The 15873-nt window shown below is 49.3% G+C and overlaps 7 protein-coding genes across 7 annotated transcripts; 4 read left to right on the top strand and 3 right to left on the bottom strand.

Moving 5' to 3' along the window:
- Nucleotides 1-346: 346 nt before the first annotated feature.
- On the bottom strand, nt 347-1146 carry N7471_005140 (glycine decarboxylase subunit H; the record flags this gene model as incomplete). Its single annotated transcript, XM_057277859.1, has 3 exons — nt 347-660; nt 794-856; nt 1011-1146. 3 exons carry the CDS (start codon nt 1144-1146, stop codon nt 347-349), a joined length of 513 nt encoding a protein of 170 aa, XP_057137469.1.
- Nucleotides 1147-1383: 237 nt separating this feature from the next.
- On the top strand, nt 1384-1904 carry N7471_005139 (mitochondrial 37S ribosomal protein bS6m; the record flags this gene model as incomplete). Its single annotated transcript, XM_057277858.1, has 3 exons — nt 1384-1407; nt 1485-1516; nt 1595-1904. 3 exons carry the CDS (start codon nt 1384-1386, stop codon nt 1902-1904), a joined length of 366 nt encoding a protein of 121 aa, XP_057137468.1.
- A 710-nt stretch (nt 1905-2614) lies between these two features.
- On the top strand, nt 2615-3982 carry N7471_005138 (acyl-CoA thioesterase; the record flags this gene model as incomplete). The annotated part of the gene is made up of 2 exons (XM_057277857.1): nt 2615-3072; nt 3128-3982. Exons 1-2 carry the CDS (start codon nt 2812-2814, stop codon nt 3980-3982), a joined length of 1116 nt encoding a protein of 371 aa, XP_057137467.1. The 5' UTR covers nt 2615-2811.
- A 315-nt stretch (nt 3983-4297) lies between these two features.
- Nucleotides 4298-5470, bottom strand: N7471_005137 (PIG-Y family protein; the record flags this gene model as incomplete). Its single annotated transcript, XM_057277856.1, has 1 exon — nt 4298-5470. The coding sequence occupies one exon, from the start codon at nt 5468-5470 to the stop codon at nt 4298-4300; it is 1173 nt and encodes a 390-aa protein (XP_057137466.1).
- A 2129-nt stretch (nt 5471-7599) lies between these two features.
- N7471_005136 (uncharacterized protein) lies at nt 7600-9338 on the bottom strand (the record flags this gene model as incomplete). Its single annotated transcript, XM_057277855.1, has 5 exons — nt 7600-7778; nt 7830-7962; nt 8016-8663; nt 8713-8820; nt 8958-9338. The coding sequence occupies 5 exons, from the start codon at nt 9336-9338 to the stop codon at nt 7600-7602; spliced, it is 1449 nt and encodes a 482-aa protein (XP_057137465.1).
- Nucleotides 9339-10076: 738 nt separating this feature from the next.
- N7471_005135 (uncharacterized protein) lies at nt 10077-11235 on the top strand. Its single transcript, XM_057277854.1, has 3 exons — nt 10077-10214; nt 10270-10395; nt 10483-11235. The coding sequence occupies exons 1-3, from the start codon at nt 10143-10145 to the stop codon at nt 11212-11214; spliced, it is 930 nt and encodes a 309-aa protein (XP_057137464.1). The 5' UTR covers nt 10077-10142; the 3' UTR covers nt 11215-11235.
- Nucleotides 11236-13295: 2060 nt separating this feature from the next.
- N7471_005134 (arrestin family protein) lies at nt 13296-15818 on the top strand (the record flags this gene model as incomplete). Its single annotated transcript, XM_057277853.1, has 3 exons — nt 13296-13959; nt 14012-15075; nt 15135-15818. The coding sequence occupies 3 exons, from the start codon at nt 13296-13298 to the stop codon at nt 15816-15818; spliced, it is 2412 nt and encodes an 803-aa protein (XP_057137463.1).
- Between the last annotated feature and the right edge of the window lie 55 nt (nt 15819-15873).

Raw genomic sequence — 15873 nt, 5'->3', positions numbered from 1 at the left:
TTTTCGTACATGATATCATTTTCCTGTACACAGACCGGCTGCATTCCACTGATGAGGCCTGCGTGATCTAGCTCTGAATACACATCAATCTGGATATATGGACCATGATTTCTCTACAGGGAAGTAAAACAACAAACCATTCACATATAACTATAGAAATCTTGTTGAACAGTATATCGATCCGTTTACGGATCGACGAATCTAAACGCTTTCGTTGAAGGAAATCGGTCACCATTGGGCATACATGACAATATAACATCACACTTAAAGAAAAAGGAATTCACCACATCCCGTACCAGGCAGGCATTTATAAACCACAAATCATGATCAGTCTTTACACTCAAATTTAAGCATCGATGGTCTCTTTGTAGGCAGCCTCATCGAGCAATGCATCGAGCTCAGCAGCATCAGCGACCTCAATCTCAGCGATCCAACCCTCACCCTCGGGGCTCTCGTTGATGGTCTTAGCCTTGTCCTCGAGGATGCTGTTACCCTTGATAACCTTGCCGGCGACAGGGGAGAGGACATCGGAGGCAGACTTGACGGACTCGACAGCGCCGACGGGCTCACCGGCAACGACCTCGAGGTCGACCTCGGGAAGCTCTACATAGACAACATCACCCAGGGAGTGGGCGGCGTATTCGGTGATACCGATCTTGGCTGTAGAGTGTGTTAGTTACCTCGCTGCTCCATATCCTGTATACTATAAAAGACCATATACACCTGGCACGTCGGTTCAATGGGTCGAAGGCAGATGTGTGGGACCAATTGATCGGGGTGGTAGTGAACTAACCAGTCTTGCCGCCGTCGGCCAGCTCAATCCATTCGTGCGACTCTGTGTACTTCTTCAGCTGAGCTATAATCGCGAATTGGTGCGCCGTTAGTAAAATGTGACATCATAGAGCTCCAGGAAGCATGTTTGAGGGATTGTGATGCTTCAAAGCCAGTCCAAATGTCTTGTACATCGTCCTAGACAGCATTTAACAGCAATGGGGGTTCATAGTACTCACAAAGAGGGCTCTGGGAGAAGCTCCTGGTTCCCCGCGGGAAACGGAAAGCAGGCGAAACCTGGCAGGCGGAGGCAAGAGGCTTCTGGGTAAGGACCCGGGAAGCAAATGGGCGGATGGCGCGGGCGACGGAGGACATTTTGAGGTATAGAGGAAAGGAATTGAAAGCGTGGAAGGTGAAATGAGGAGAGGGGAGAGTTTAAGTAGAAGGGAAAGAAGGTGATGCCCTTCTCCGGCGGAGTTTCGTTGACGGCATTTCCCCGATAACGAAATGCCAAGACTACGATAAGCAACGCGCTAACCTCGTCGGATTTTGCTGGCTTCAAATGGTCATTGCTTCCATTTCTGTCTCTAGTTCGCGCCACCCCTCGATGCCATGTTGTACGAGCTGATTGCCATTGTATGTTTTGGTTTCATTGGAACTGTTATATTGACTTTAAAAGACATGTCTGGATTTGCTAACCGCTCTGCTAACAGGTCCGCCCGGGCAGCCTCAACGAGGTGCGAGAGTACGTCTGAATCAACACCATCGCTACGGTCTCCATCATCCGAACCTATCAAATACTAATATACACAATTTGCTGCAGAATTGCCCGTAATGCCGGTACCCAAGTCATCCGCTCCGGCGGCGTCGTTCGCGGCTACACCAACTGGGGCGCCTTCCGCCTGCCCAGGGTCACCACAAAACATCAGGCCCGATACACCGAAGGTCACCACTTCATCATGCGCTTCGACTCCTCCGGCTCTGTTCAGTCATCTATCCGCCGCACTCTCGGTCTCGACCCGCGTATGATCAACTTCTCCGTGGTCAAGCTCGGCGACAAGCTCGAAGAGATCAAGGATATCGAGGGCAAGGTCGAGTGGAACAACGTTTCTACCATCACCGAGCAGATCTAGTTGACGCAAATTTTTTGACGAAAGTTTGATTGATTGTTGATATCAGATTTAGGAGCGTGGATTTGGATTTCAGCACTTTTCTTTTTGTTCTTTGTATTATTATGGCACGGGCATTGGGAACTGCCACTCGAACCTATCAGCAAAATTGGCGCATATTGTACAAAATACCAGTTTGATCTACACGTCTATTTTGTGGCTGTTACTACAATTCCTGTTCCCTCCACTCCTCGGTCATCCATACAACATGGCAACGACAAGCACGGCAGATGAACTATGCATCTGATAGAAAAGCTCAATATATTCTTCCCTATTTATATTTATAGAGATGGACATACCGCACCCTCTGAACGCTGCCGTTCGATTTAAGTAAACCTGGGGAGCGAAGTGCTCCAGCCGAAATGCATTTCCTTCACCCGATCAATCCTGAACGATGGAATTGGATTAAGCATCATATAGATATATAAACAGCCGATTCATAAAGAAGTCATATAATTACTTTGTTCAAAATATCTACAATTAGCACATTCACCTCTATGTTGTAGGGTCGCGTGAACCAAATTGACAAGCCGAGGCACCGGCCGGTCCCGTTTCTTAGTCCGGGGTACCTACCAATCCCCATACATCTATTATAAAATCTATCACCTCTACTCCCCACAGTTCAGTCCTACATGTTTTCCGTTATATAGCAGAAGACTGTATAAGAACTGGCTCATTAACCCCACTTTCACCTACTACAATCGCTGGGAGGATCACCATCGGATCCAGGGGCTGTATCGTTGATCGGACAGGTACCATCGGCCCGGAAAACAATTTGCCTTATTGAGACAAACAACTGCTTCGCGCAGCTTGTACTTGTACCCTTGGGGGAAAAGGCCCAAATCACGACGACTCTCGCCTCTTTTACACTATGTCTCCGCAACGTGGGGCCCTGGACAATGACGGCGAGCTGATGTCCCCGCATTCTTTTATTGAGTTGATGTCGCTGCAGCGACTCGAAGATGCCTTGATCTCGTATCCCGACTCCGCCGAACCAGAAAAAATTGAGCGGTTTCGCTCGCTAGCAACACCTTACAACCCTGGTCAGGGAACGCGCTCGTTCGGCGGACATGTCTACGCTCAATCAGCCTACGCAGCGTCCAAGACCGTGGGTGAGGGGTTAGTGATTCACGTAAGATTTTATACATCAACTGTCCTCAGAGAAACTCAAACTGACGTACCGGCAGGATATGACGGGAACGTTCATCCTAGGGGGGCGGCTCGACACGCCATACGTGTACACAGTGCGACATATCCGCGATGGATACATGTACAGCACACGAGCCGTCGACGCACGACAAGCAGGCAGAATCTGCTTCACGTGCATATGCTCCTTCAAGCGTGACGAGAAGCAGCGTCTCTTCCAGCACCAGCCGACATCAGCACAAACGCGCTTCGACTCAATCCTCTCGGCAAAACGGCCAGAAGATCAGCCTCCCAGTCCCAGCGTGGACGCAGACTGGTGGATTGAGGCTGTGCGGCAGGGAAACATCTCCGAGCACAGGTTTCCCGGTCTGGACGTGCGCAAGACCGATATGAAGGATTATAACCGCGCCGAGGATGTCAAGCAACATCCTGAGCGATATCGCCAGCTAACGCAGTACCGGCTCAAAGGATCACCGGACGAGGATCCTGCTGCGAGTTTGGCGCAGATCCGGGAGAGGGAACAGAACGGAGAATACGATAACTTGTATGCGTGTGCGCATATGTATTCCAGTGATAAGAACTCGCTTCTTTTGATTCCGCGCGCGCTGGGGATCAAGCACTGGGCTGAGATGGCAAGTCTTACGCTTACGGTTATTGTGCATCAGCATGGGGAGGCTCTGCGGATGGTTGATTGGGAGAGTATTAGCGGTAGCGATGTTGGCGGTCAGAGTGAGTTGCCTATGAAGTGGTTCGTGCAGGAAGGGTGGACGCCTCGGGCTGCGGAGAATAGGGGGACGCATGAGAGTCATATTTGGAGCCCTGATGGGACGTTGCTGGCGACTTCTTTGCAAGATAGTATGCTGCGCTTGAGGAAGTTGGGGGTTGCAAATTTGTGATTTATAAAGGCCCCTCGTATGTACATAGTTTATAGACTAGATGCTGGTACAGATCAAGCCACGATAGCAAGGTTATTTGCTGAGAATATCCTAGCGATGTTTATACCTCTCCGTCGCTCGTGTTTAGAAACTGACATCGCAGGGGCAGCAATATAGCTGTAACATTTGTGCAGCCTACATGTATTGACCATCGAATGTTGGCAAGACTGTCATCCTACCATGAAAACCCACGGAATCATTGAAAAATATGCCATGTTAACGCTCACAAGAAGAGGGTATTATAATATGGTATGCGCTAGAACAAAGAAAAGAAAATCAAATATCATCCCCGGATATATTAGCATGCTTGAAGTACTTCATACCCACCCATGCAACAACAACCCAAACCCAAGACATGACAGCTGTGAGAATGATAAGTGCAGGATAATACCCGACAATCGGCAAAGTGATATCATCCTCCAACTCAGGCGGCGCATAGGGCGTCTCCCCAACATCCCAAGCCCAGCTCCAAACCCCAAAGCAGCTCCCAATGCCCACAACAAAGACAAGCCACGTCACAACCAGTATAATCCAGCCCCACCACTCGGTCTCGGAGTAGTCCACATCCACATCGGGACTGCTCTTCATCTCAACAGGGTGTGTGACCAGGGGCGAGGACTTGTGTCGGTGGACGGGTAGGTATGCCGGTTCGGGCTGAGGTTGGAGCGAATAGAAAGAACCTGAGCTGGAGGATGGTGGGGAGATGTGTAAGCCGGTTGCAGAGCCGATTTTGGGGCTGATGCCCGTGCCGGCCGCCGTGGGATTTGAATTCGAGTGGAGGCGAGGGAAGGAGACGAGGTCTTCGTCGTCGGTGGCTTGTTCTTGGAGATTGTGCTGTGCGAGGCCCTGGCGTCGGCGACTTATTGAGGGTCGGATGGGTTTCTGGGTATCTGCCGCGCGGAACCAGGCCGGCTGTTGGGTATCGTCGCGGTCGTCGTCGAAGGGCTCGCTCGCGCGCGGCGAGTATCGTGTAGGCCCATTATCGGAGGGGATCTGATCTTCGGGTTGTATCGCCGCTTGTAGATCGGCGGCAGGGAGTCGGCTTGGTTCTGCGCGGAGGGCTTCGAGAGCTTCGGCGGCTTTGGCGGTGGCTCTTTTGTCGCGCGATTCGAGCCTGGTGCCTAGCAAGGCAGTTTTGCGGAGGGAGCCACGTCGGCGGCGCGTTCGGTGTTGTGCGAGCGCCGCAGACATCGCCCGGCTGCTGGTAGTTCCTCCCTTGCTTGTGCTCTGCGGTATACCGGAGTGGAGGTCTTCGTCGCCATCGTGGTCCATGTCTGGGTGGTGTCGGTCCATGGAGGTGTGTGCTGCCCGGTTCACGCGAAAGAAGGAAAGTCTCGAAAGGAGTGAACCCGAAAGGCTTCGTTTGTGGCCGCTACTTGCGCTGCCTGATCGTGGGCGAGGAGATAGTTCGTGGACCGCCAAGTCCGCGGTTCTCTCCTTATCGTCCATTGGTGCGTGTGGAACCGGGAGTTGGAATGTCAGCTCGGTCAATCCTCTTGCATTGGTGAAACTCGGGGACTGTATTCGTTTCTTCGTTTGGTGTTTTTTGTTTTGCAAAAAGACATAGGTATGTTTTGCCTGCATAAGGCCGTAAATGGCGTGTGGCCTGCAATATCAGGCATCAAATGTAACAAACTCGCGATGCCAGCAATGGCGTCGCGCGGTCAAATAACCTTAGATTATGTCTCCGATGCATATAAAATATCAGCAACAGCAGAAACGATGTGCGATAAAAGGATTTATATAATAATCTTATCATCCATCTATGGATGGATACATGTATCAGTTTGAGAGATGCACTTTCTCTAACTCGGTCCCGAAGTAGTCAAAGAGCTTCGTAGTTTGTACCTCTAGTTTCTCCTCTCAATTGAAAAACCTCCTCTTATCCATAATGCCGCCATTGGCCAATGCTGCAAAATTCTGAAAATTGTGGGAACAATTACACGCCATGTCCCGCAAGCGAGTACGGCTCGTCTGAATCAATTTATCGAAAAGCCTCCGGGAAATGGCGAGACTGGCCACGGAAATGTCCATCGCTGATATTGGAAGAGTCGCTCTTCCTTTCAGCCTCCAAGTCTTCGGTCTCCAAGCTTGGCAAGACCCTCCTATGAACCTAAGCCCATGGCTGAGTACGTAACATATATAGTGTTCCTTGCCCCATTTGATACTTACACGATATCTAGTAAATTATTTGAACTAGTTTAAGGAACTCACTCGCTCCGTAAAGCTAATTGAGGCTCAATCAAGATGCAGGATTGATGGATTGCTCGCGATTGAGGAAAATCTGCGAGCCGAAAGATACTTCGATGATGCACCAAGTCTACATTTCGAGACGTGCTTGGAATGGGGTCAAATCATACCCAAGAATAAGAAACACAAGTGCACAGGCATAGTTTTCATGCTTTTGTCCCTTCTCCCCTGTTATAACCAGATGAGTAAACAGCTGAATACCTCAAAAACGAAATATTTATCCATATATATTCATCTATAGCTGCGTAATCAGTAAAATATTCAACAGTCCAGGCTTCCAAGCTGGGTTCAGACAAACAGAGAAATAGAAAAGGTGGGAGCATGTACATTGTCTGTCCCATCTAAAACATGCCGTACATCTCAGTGTCACACTGCATACATGTGCAGTGAGAAAAGGGGCTGCAGTTTACCAATCAACTAACGCTACAATGAATAATAACTGCTATGAAACCAGGTTAACTTCAGGTGCCTTGCGGAGCATAACACAGCATGTTCAGTTTCACCTGCAAGCCTCTATGCAGAGAATATCATGCAATCCGCCGTCTGCTCTGTACATCATACATGGTATATATAAAAACAAACAAAGAAAATGCCATCGGCAATGAGTTTAAAGAAAAGGAAACGAAGAATGCAGCACAAAAAAAGGCAAATTGGTATCTGGGCTAGAACGCCAGCAAGGCAGAGATACTTAGAAAAAAAGATCAATGGTGTTCGCGTGCTCCAAGGAAATTCATCACAGCATATACGGGTACTCGTGGGGAAGTGCCCAGACCAATGTGTCAACCGAGAAATCCATGGCAACCCATGAAGAGCATCTTTCGAGTGGAAATGAGTACCAAACAACGAAAGCAAGCCTAAGAAAAGACAGGGAAGCAAAGCTGATACAACACGTGTACTCGAATGATAAAACAGCTAGAGAAAAGAAATGAACAAGATGGCAACAGTCCAAATACGCGGGTGAAGAGTAGGGAGGTCGCTTTTATTTGGGGGCGTGACAGAACCAAAAATCCAAGGAACCCTTGATAGCAAGGCACGCTTAAGAGAAAAGAGAAAAGGAAAGAAAGAAGCGAAAAGAAAAACCGAATCAACATTGTGGACTTGGGGTATGGGGTGCGCAACACACAAATTCCGTTTCAGACAAAAGCAACTTGCTCGCTTGAAAATCCACTCAATTTAAGTAAAAGAAAGAAATATCAACGGTGATGGGGAATTGTAGAAGGGTGCTATGGAAAGAAACACAGAAGGGACGTTAAATAAACTTAGTTCTGTGAGCAAATGACGGAAGTGTCGTATGTGAGCAGACCGACTGGAGACTGTGAAAAACCGAGCTACGCCTGGTAGCCTCCGTTGAAGTTGTTGGACTGGTCCCAGTTGCCGGACGGGGACATGGGCTGGCCACGGCCGTAGCCCCCGGCATTGCCTGCCTGAGCGTAGCCCTGGCCAGCCATAGCAGGCCCATTGAAATTGTTGGGTTGTTGATCCCAGCCTCGACCAGCAGGGGCAGGACCTATTCTACCAGTAAGCGAGTGCTGAGAGACAGGATAAATCCTAGGCTCACCTTGATTCATGGGGTTTGCGGGACCACCGTATTGGGGGAAGAAACCAGCAGGGCTGCTGTTGAAGGGAGCGGCGTTGCCCTGCTGGGGAGAGAAGTTGTCGAATTGGCCGGTAGGAGGGCGATCCTTACCCCACTGCGGTAGTCAGTAAATGTAAGCTGGTAATCCCAGGACTAGCAATAACTTACACTGCACTTCAGAGGACGACCGTTGACGTTGTAGCCATTCAGTTGGCAGATCGCAGAGGCCGCATTTTCATGCGAATCCATTTTCACGAAGGCAAAGCCACGATCGGCCTGGAGGCGAGTTTCAAGGACATAGCCGAAGTTCTGGAACAGGGGGACCAAGTCGTTCTGGGTGGTATAAGGGGTGAGGTTGCCCACGTAGCAAGTAGTCTGCCACTGGGGGGTCTGCTGAGCAACCATATCGTAGCTCTGAATGCCGTGGGTTGGGAAGTGGTGGTGTCCGAAAGGAGTGGTGGGCGTCATACCCATCGCAACTAGGGCCTGCTGCTGGGAGATTGAAGGCTGACCCTTCTGGTTGGCCCAGTTGCAGCGGATAGCACGAGAACCGAGCCATTCACCATCCATCGAGTTGAGGGCCTTGTCTGCCTCTGTGCGATCGCGGAAAGCAACGAAGCCGTATCCACGTGAGCGACCAGTCTTCATGTCCCACATCACACGTGCTTCGGATACTGAACCGAAAGCAGAGAATGCTTGAGTCAGGATTTCGTCGTTGACTTCATTGCTCAAGTCGCCGACGAAAATATGGAAGTGGTTAGAAGTATCCTCCTTGCTGGTGCTGTTGGACTGGTACGCCCAGTTGACACGGATTTCCTGAGGCAATTAGACACAGACGAAGTACCACGAACAAAAGGAAACCTACCGATTGGTGGATTCGGCGACCATTCAGGGTTTGCATAGCCCTCTCGGCCGCACCTGGGTCATCGAACTCAACGAAACCGTAGTTGTGGCCCTTGGTGGTGAATTGCCCCTGGAGTAAGTAAAACAGTCAGCTACCAATATTTCATCAAGGGCTGGCAGTGATATCACAGATGAGAGCTCCAGAGACCATTACCAGCAACTCAGGGGGGAGCCGATATGCAGGGGGTGCCTGTCAGGAGAACTCACATTCTTGTCGGGAATGATCTTCACGCTGACCACGTGGCCAGTGGTCTCAAAGATCTGCTTGAGGATGTCCTCAGTGACCCTCGGATCTAGCCCACCCACATACAGGGCTCTCTTGTTTGGTTCAGGAGCCGCTCGGCGGACATATCCACCAGCGCTTGTGGGGGACATCATAGCAACTCCGGACATGGGGGAGGTCATGGCGGTGGGAATCGGATTGGTATTCTGGGGGATTATCACAGGAGGGCGCGGGGGCGGGGGCATGTGGGACTGGTTGCCCTGGCCATTGCCCTGAGGAGCATCATACTGTTGGGTTTGACCGACAGCGGGCTGAGGCGCGGGGGGTAGAGAAGAGGCAGTCGAGGCTTGAGCGTTTTCAGCCATTATGATTGCTTTTTGAAAAGATACGAATATATTCCAAAGGCGATCAGAGGAAGCGAGTGATGCGGAAGTCGGAAGGTGTTAAATATCAGACTGGGAGAGCCCAGTGTTAGGTGATCTGTCAAATTCAGAATTTGAGACAATGCAGAGCGTCGCTGAAAGCCACAATCGCAAATAAGACCAGGAAAATATACGTATAGGAGGCCACGGGGGGACCAGGATGGAGGAAGTCCAATAAGAAAGACCCTAAGATAGGTAACAAAGAGCACCGGGTATAAACAGTGCTAGTAAAAGAGACACCGAAATGGAACCTGGGTGGGGAGTTTGTTTTTTGTTTTTTTGTTTTTTGCCGATCAAGCTCCGATAGAATAAGGGAGATGTTTCTGTGGCCTGATAAAGCTGCGGTCGGAGATTGAAACGATACAAAGCGCGTTGGGAGGTAGAAAGCCCAACAAAAAGAGGCTGAGAAAGCTCAAAGAAAATCAAAGCATGCAAGTCCCTTTACGGGGAGCCAAACAGGAAAGAAAAGAGAAAAGAGAAAAGGAAAAAGGGAAATGGAAGAGAAGAAGTGAGGATACAGAAAGAAAAAAAGAACTGGAGAACAGCAAAGTAAAGGGAGGGAAGTTAACCGCTAGGGGTGGGGGGAGGACACTTTACCCCAAAGGGTTTAGCCGCCTTTTACTCTTCGGTACATCCCCAAATTCTTTAACTTCAATGTTCTTTTCTCCTTCAAATTGATACTTCCATCTTCCTTGGAAAAAGCTGGAGAACTAAAACTATTTTCAACTGCCTACACCTCTTTTAACCATGGCCAGCTATTCAACTAGTTATTCAAACCCCGACTCACTCACAGAGCTCTCAAGCATAATAGAGCGGACGGTAAGCGCTGGCTCTGGAACATCACTCTTGGTATATAGCCTCTGACAGCTTCTAGCTCATTGATACCGGTCGTTTGTTTCGCAAGTCTGGCTCCATGCCATCAAGGACTCACCTGCAACGATCCATCCCGTTGTATCATGATAGTTTCCAAAATGCCCTGGATAACCTATCAGAGCAAATTGTGAGTACAAATCAATAATTTCAAATAGATTAATATTTGCTTTTTTTTCCATCTTTTTTTTCGGTTTTCTTTTCTGACATGCTGCAGTTCATCGCGAAAGCCTTTTTGGAAAGGGATTATGAGGCTCTCAAGGCCACTAGTGCTGCTCCCCAGCCCATCGAAGATGTGGCAATGAGCGATGTGAAACAACAGGTTGAACCTGATATCCAACCTCCCCCGACTGAGAAAGTGGAAATGGACACAAAGCTTGAACCTATACCTAAATTAGCAGAAGCTATCTCTGCGAGCCACTCAACTCCGGCAGAGATCAAGCCCGACACCCAATCGGGCGATGATGTAGTTGTCAAAAAAGAAGTCGACAACAATGCTGCTCCCGGTCAATCATTCCCCGGAACCAATGAAGATCTCACTTTTGATTCAGTCCTCAACGACACTGGGGGCACAAACGACTTTGGTCTTAGCTTAGACTTCAACGATGATGACATGGGCAATCAAGCTTTTCTATCCGGGTCGAATTTCACAGCTTCCGGTGCTACTGGTGGTGCAGACAAATTAAGCACGACTCAACCCCCGGGGAATACTTTGGATGTCCCTGCTGGTGGTGGGGCATTTGACATGGAGTTGCAAAAAACAGAGGGGGATGAAGGCAATTTCCTACAGAGTAACTCCGGGGAAGATTTCATGGGGCCCGCTGAATCAAACTTCGACGATTTGTTCATGGACACTGATAATTTTGGAGAGAATGGTGGGGAGTTTAATCAGCTGGAGGGGGACAGCCTGATGAATGTTAATGAGCTGGATGATAATTGGTTCAACTGATGAAAATGAAGGGGCTCACACTAGTGGACTCTATAAAGTCCAGATAAGAGCAATGACCAGTGGGGGCAAAATTGGGGGAATCGGGGGAAAAGGTATCCTATGATCTGCATGCGTTCGCATTTGGCACTAGTGGGATTAAGCATAGATCTAATGGCATATCCCTGATTTCTGTGACTAAAAGCATAGATTATTGTGAACTGCATGGATCTTTTGTTACTCAGGCTCAAGGCTCCTGACCGGATAGGTGCTGTGGAACATCAATGATGAACACCGGATTTACTAGCCAATAGCTCTGATCCAGTCTAGAAGTATGGTTCAATAGAGAATTAATGTCTTTGGACCTTTACAAAATTAAGTCTTTTGACACCTCCGATCCAAGTAGGGAGTACCTCGAAAGAAGATAGTGAAACCACCATAATCGAGGCCCACCGCTCCTAGACAGCTTCAACTGAAATCATGAACCCTTCCAGTGGTGACACAGAGCTCATTGTGCGACAGGGTCATAGCGCCAAAGACATTTGAATTGGAACTGTGTTTCTCCGTACGTGGAAGGATCTTCTTTGTAGTTCAAGGAAGATACGCGTTTAGTAGATTATAAGAGGTCAGTGGATTATACTAGCATGTAGTTTATAAGTCCGGTGACGTAGTGACGTAGGTTAGGATCAGCGCGGCTCGTGGGGAAGCAAATCAGGGCAGGAAAATCCAAAGGGCGATCACCCCAGAGAGAACGAAAAGGATTTGCTTCCCGAAATAGATTTGCCCTACGATGTACTATGTGGAGAGTCTAGACATACCTAGGCTGATGAGGTCATTGTCATAGATGTAAATATCGTCACAATAGTATTTAGTATAATAATTTGATGTGCCTACCTAGGTATATAAAGTATACAGCACATAGGTGATGGTGACGAACTAGAACTTATCACCATCTTTGTCAGGGTCTATCTTCCGACCATTCACATTCCAACTCGTGTGAACCGTGCAGTGAGCCTTGAAAACCAGGCACTACAACGGGCTAGTTAACTAACTATCGTAGCACTGTATGGAGTATGCAATGTCATAAAGAAGATTGATATAGATGGAATCTAAGAAGTGCAAGGTTTAAGTATCACATTTTGGTATCACACTTTATACGGGTTTAAAATCCATGGGATCTGGTACATAGTCCCCAAAATGTATCAAATGCGGGCATACAAAAGAGTTAATTGAAAAATCCCCCGCATCTAAGCCTACCTAGGTAGACTCAGTTTTGCTAGATCAGAAAGGCCAAGATACCCAAGAGCTGGGCGTTAGCACTGCCCTATGCCGTGGATCCGTGAATATAACGAGTTATATGCCGTGAGATCCGAGGCTTTTACAACTCTAGACCCTAGTGGAATGTTTCCACAAATATTGGGAGGAAATGCCGAACCAAATCCGTAAACCGTAGATGGCAGAGACGTATGGCCCGGATCGCCGGATATGAGACCCTCCTCTCTCTTCCCCCCGGCTTTCTCAATGGTGTTGTCATCGAGTTCGGATTTAACGATTCTTCAATTTTATTTTATTTTTTGCTTAGTATGTTCTTTTTTCTCTCCCGTGGATCAGCGTTCCTTTTAGTTTTAAAACAGTTCGCCTTTTAACTATATTCACGGATCTTTTTAATCACCTGCGACGCCACATTACGCCTTGCTAGCGGAGCCAAATCATAGAGATCAAGGAAAAAGGGAGAAAAAAAGGAGCCACAATTCCGCCCCATAGCAGCCAATCCTACACGTCGAAATAGAGATCTGCACGATGATCAGAGTGGAGGACTTATGAAGTCAGCACCCCCGAGAATTCCATCTTTCTACAAAGACTCAGTCTCCTTGCGTGAAGGGATTCAAGGGATCAGAAACAAAACAAAGAAAACATCGTCTCACAAGATTAAAGATCGAAGGTATGTTGAGTCTGTCCTACACATACCCTGCAATTTGTATTCCCTTTCTTGTTGGAGGACCATTCTTGTCTTTGCCCAATTTGGCGATATAAGCATTATCCAAGGGATATACAACATACAAATTTTTGGGGAACTTCTCCGGGATGCTCAGAGTAATATCACGATGATGGGTGCTAATATCCTTCCTTTGCCAGCACAGTTATCTTCGCGGTCGGCCTCTAGCAACCCCACCCCGCACTCGGAGTTCACAGGACCTCCGTCGCTAGGAGTATCAATTTCCAATCTCATCTCACGGTCGGCTCGTCGCCACACAGTGTGTATCGAAAATCAGACCCCTAAACGGAGTCATCGGGACTCCATCTTCAAAAAGCTGGCGGGTCCACGTGAAAACGCAAAGCGATTTCTTCGCTTGCGGTCGTCTGGAATTCAGGCACCATTGCAACGTCCTGTCCGTGGTGTACGACCAGTTTCGGAGATTATATTGTCGCCGATATCGGTCGACTTGGAGGACGAGATGCGCTCGGATTCGTCATCTACCGAGGTGCTGCCTCGCCCAGTACATGAACACCACACTGTGACTACCGATTCTGACACTTCATTTACCCCTTTGCGAAATGAGAAGATTGTAGCCACTGGGAGTGGCATCTCTGTTGGTATTGCCCTCACAGAGCCTGTGCTTTACTTGCAGGGTTATGATCAGCAAGACCCAAGCAGTAAAAAGTCCGCAATTCTGCGGGGACAAATGCATTTGAAGGTTACCAAATGTGTCAAGATCAAGAAGATCTCGGTCTGCTTCCGCGGCCATGCTCAGACCGATTGGCCAGATGGTATGAATCTACAGCATAGAATTATACTTCAACACAAGCTGACATTGTTCAGGTATCCCCCCTAAGAAGATCCACTTCCATGACAAGAAGGATCTCTTCACACATGGTGTGGTCTATTTCAATCACGGTGACACCGCGCTCATGCAGAATGACTATGGCGCGCATTACTATCAGCATGCCAAACCGGTATCATCCGTACCGGGAAAGGAGGGAGTGACGATGACAACTCGAGAACTATTTTCCAATCGCAATTCTACCTCCACACTCGCCATACCAACCTCTCGAGAAGCCAAACGTGTTTCTCTGCAAGGAAACCGCGGGCATTCGCGCAGCTTCAGCAAGAACGAACCCCCGACTTCCCAACCCCAACCTCAGCGAAATTACCGCATGTTCCCCGTAGGCGATTATTTATACAGCTTCGAGTTCCCAATCGATGGATCATTGCCGGAGACAATCAAAACGGATCTGGGCTCTGTGAAATACGACCTGGAAGCAATGGTGGAACGATCAGGCGCATTCCGACCCAATCTCCTCGGCGCCATGGAAGTCCCCGTGATTCGTACCCCTGCCGAGGGTTCACTGGAGCAAGTCGAGCCGATTGCGATTTCGCGGAACTGGGAAGACCAGCTTCACTACGACATCGTCATCTCGGGGAAGTCCTTCCCGCTCGGCTCGCAGATCCCGATTGCGTTCAAGTTGACCCCACTAGCGAAAGTAGAGTGCCACCGAATCAAAGTCTTCGTGACGGAGAATATCCAACATTGGACGGCAGACAAGAGCGTTCACCGCTTGCAACCAGCGAAGAAGGTTTTGCTTTTCGAAAAACGAGCAGACTCGTCCAGTGTGAGCACTTATCCCGGCAGCTCCATGCGTGTCACCGCAGGCGGCGGCATCGACTGGGACCACCGCGCTGCTGCCGCAAGGGGGCAGGAGATTGTGGATCGGAATAGGACAAATCTGCTAGGAAATCTGTCTAATGATTGTGGTGTCGGTCCAACTGAGATGGAATTCAACGTGCAACTGCCGAGTTGCCACGAAATGAAGGGCCGGGACGAGGGTCAGCGGCTGCATTTCGATACCACATACGAGAACATTCAGATCAACCACTGGATCAAAGTATGTCAAACGTCTTTGCTCTTTCTTCGTGTCATAATCATACTAACCGATCCACGCAGATTGTCCTCCGTCTATCGAAGGTCGACGAAAGAGACCCCACAAAACGAAGACACTTTGAAATCTCCATAGACTCGCCATTTCACATCCTCTCCTGCAAGGCCACCCAGGCCAACATCTACCTACCAGCCTACACAACCCCAGCCGAGGAACCCGTCCCCCCAGCCCAAGAATTCGAATGCGGATGCCCCGGTGCACCCCTCGCACCCCGAGAGCAAGTCATCGCCCCAGCGACATCCGATCGTGAAGACAGCAACCCCACACTAGGCATCATCGCCCGCCGCGGCTCAACAGGCCATACCTTCTCCCGCAGCTTCACCAATGACTCCGGCGGTCTCGCCCGGCCCCCACAAGCACACCTCGCATCACCAAATGACCGCAACACACCCATTCCACCTCGCCCAATGCATCTGCTCCGTGCGCCGTCCTACGCGCCCCCCGCTTTCGATGACGTCCCTCCCGCCCCGCCGCTTGTTACCCCGCCTCCAGAATATGATACCATCGTCGGGGACGACCGAGAGGCCGTTCTCGAGGATTATTTCTCCCGTTTATCGTTCTACGAAGAAAACGAGGACGATGACCGCGGGCGTGGCCGCGTCGATGTGCCCCTCACGCCGGGTGGACGTATCAACCGCAGCATGGACGTGCCCCGCGAATGGGTGCGACTCGAAGACTATTTCCAGTAATACCGCTACTCCTGGCTAAAAAAAAAAAAAAAAAAGCTGTCACGAGGTCTGAATC

The sequence above is a fragment of the Penicillium samsonianum genome, assembly GCF_028829775.1.
Source record: "Penicillium samsonianum strain IBT 33392 chromosome Unknown utg000003l_segment0_segment0, whole genome shotgun sequence".
Taxonomy (NCBI): Eukaryota; Fungi; Ascomycota; class Eurotiomycetes; order Eurotiales; family Aspergillaceae; genus Penicillium; species Penicillium samsonianum.
This window is presented reverse-complemented; position numbering and strand designations above follow the sequence as displayed.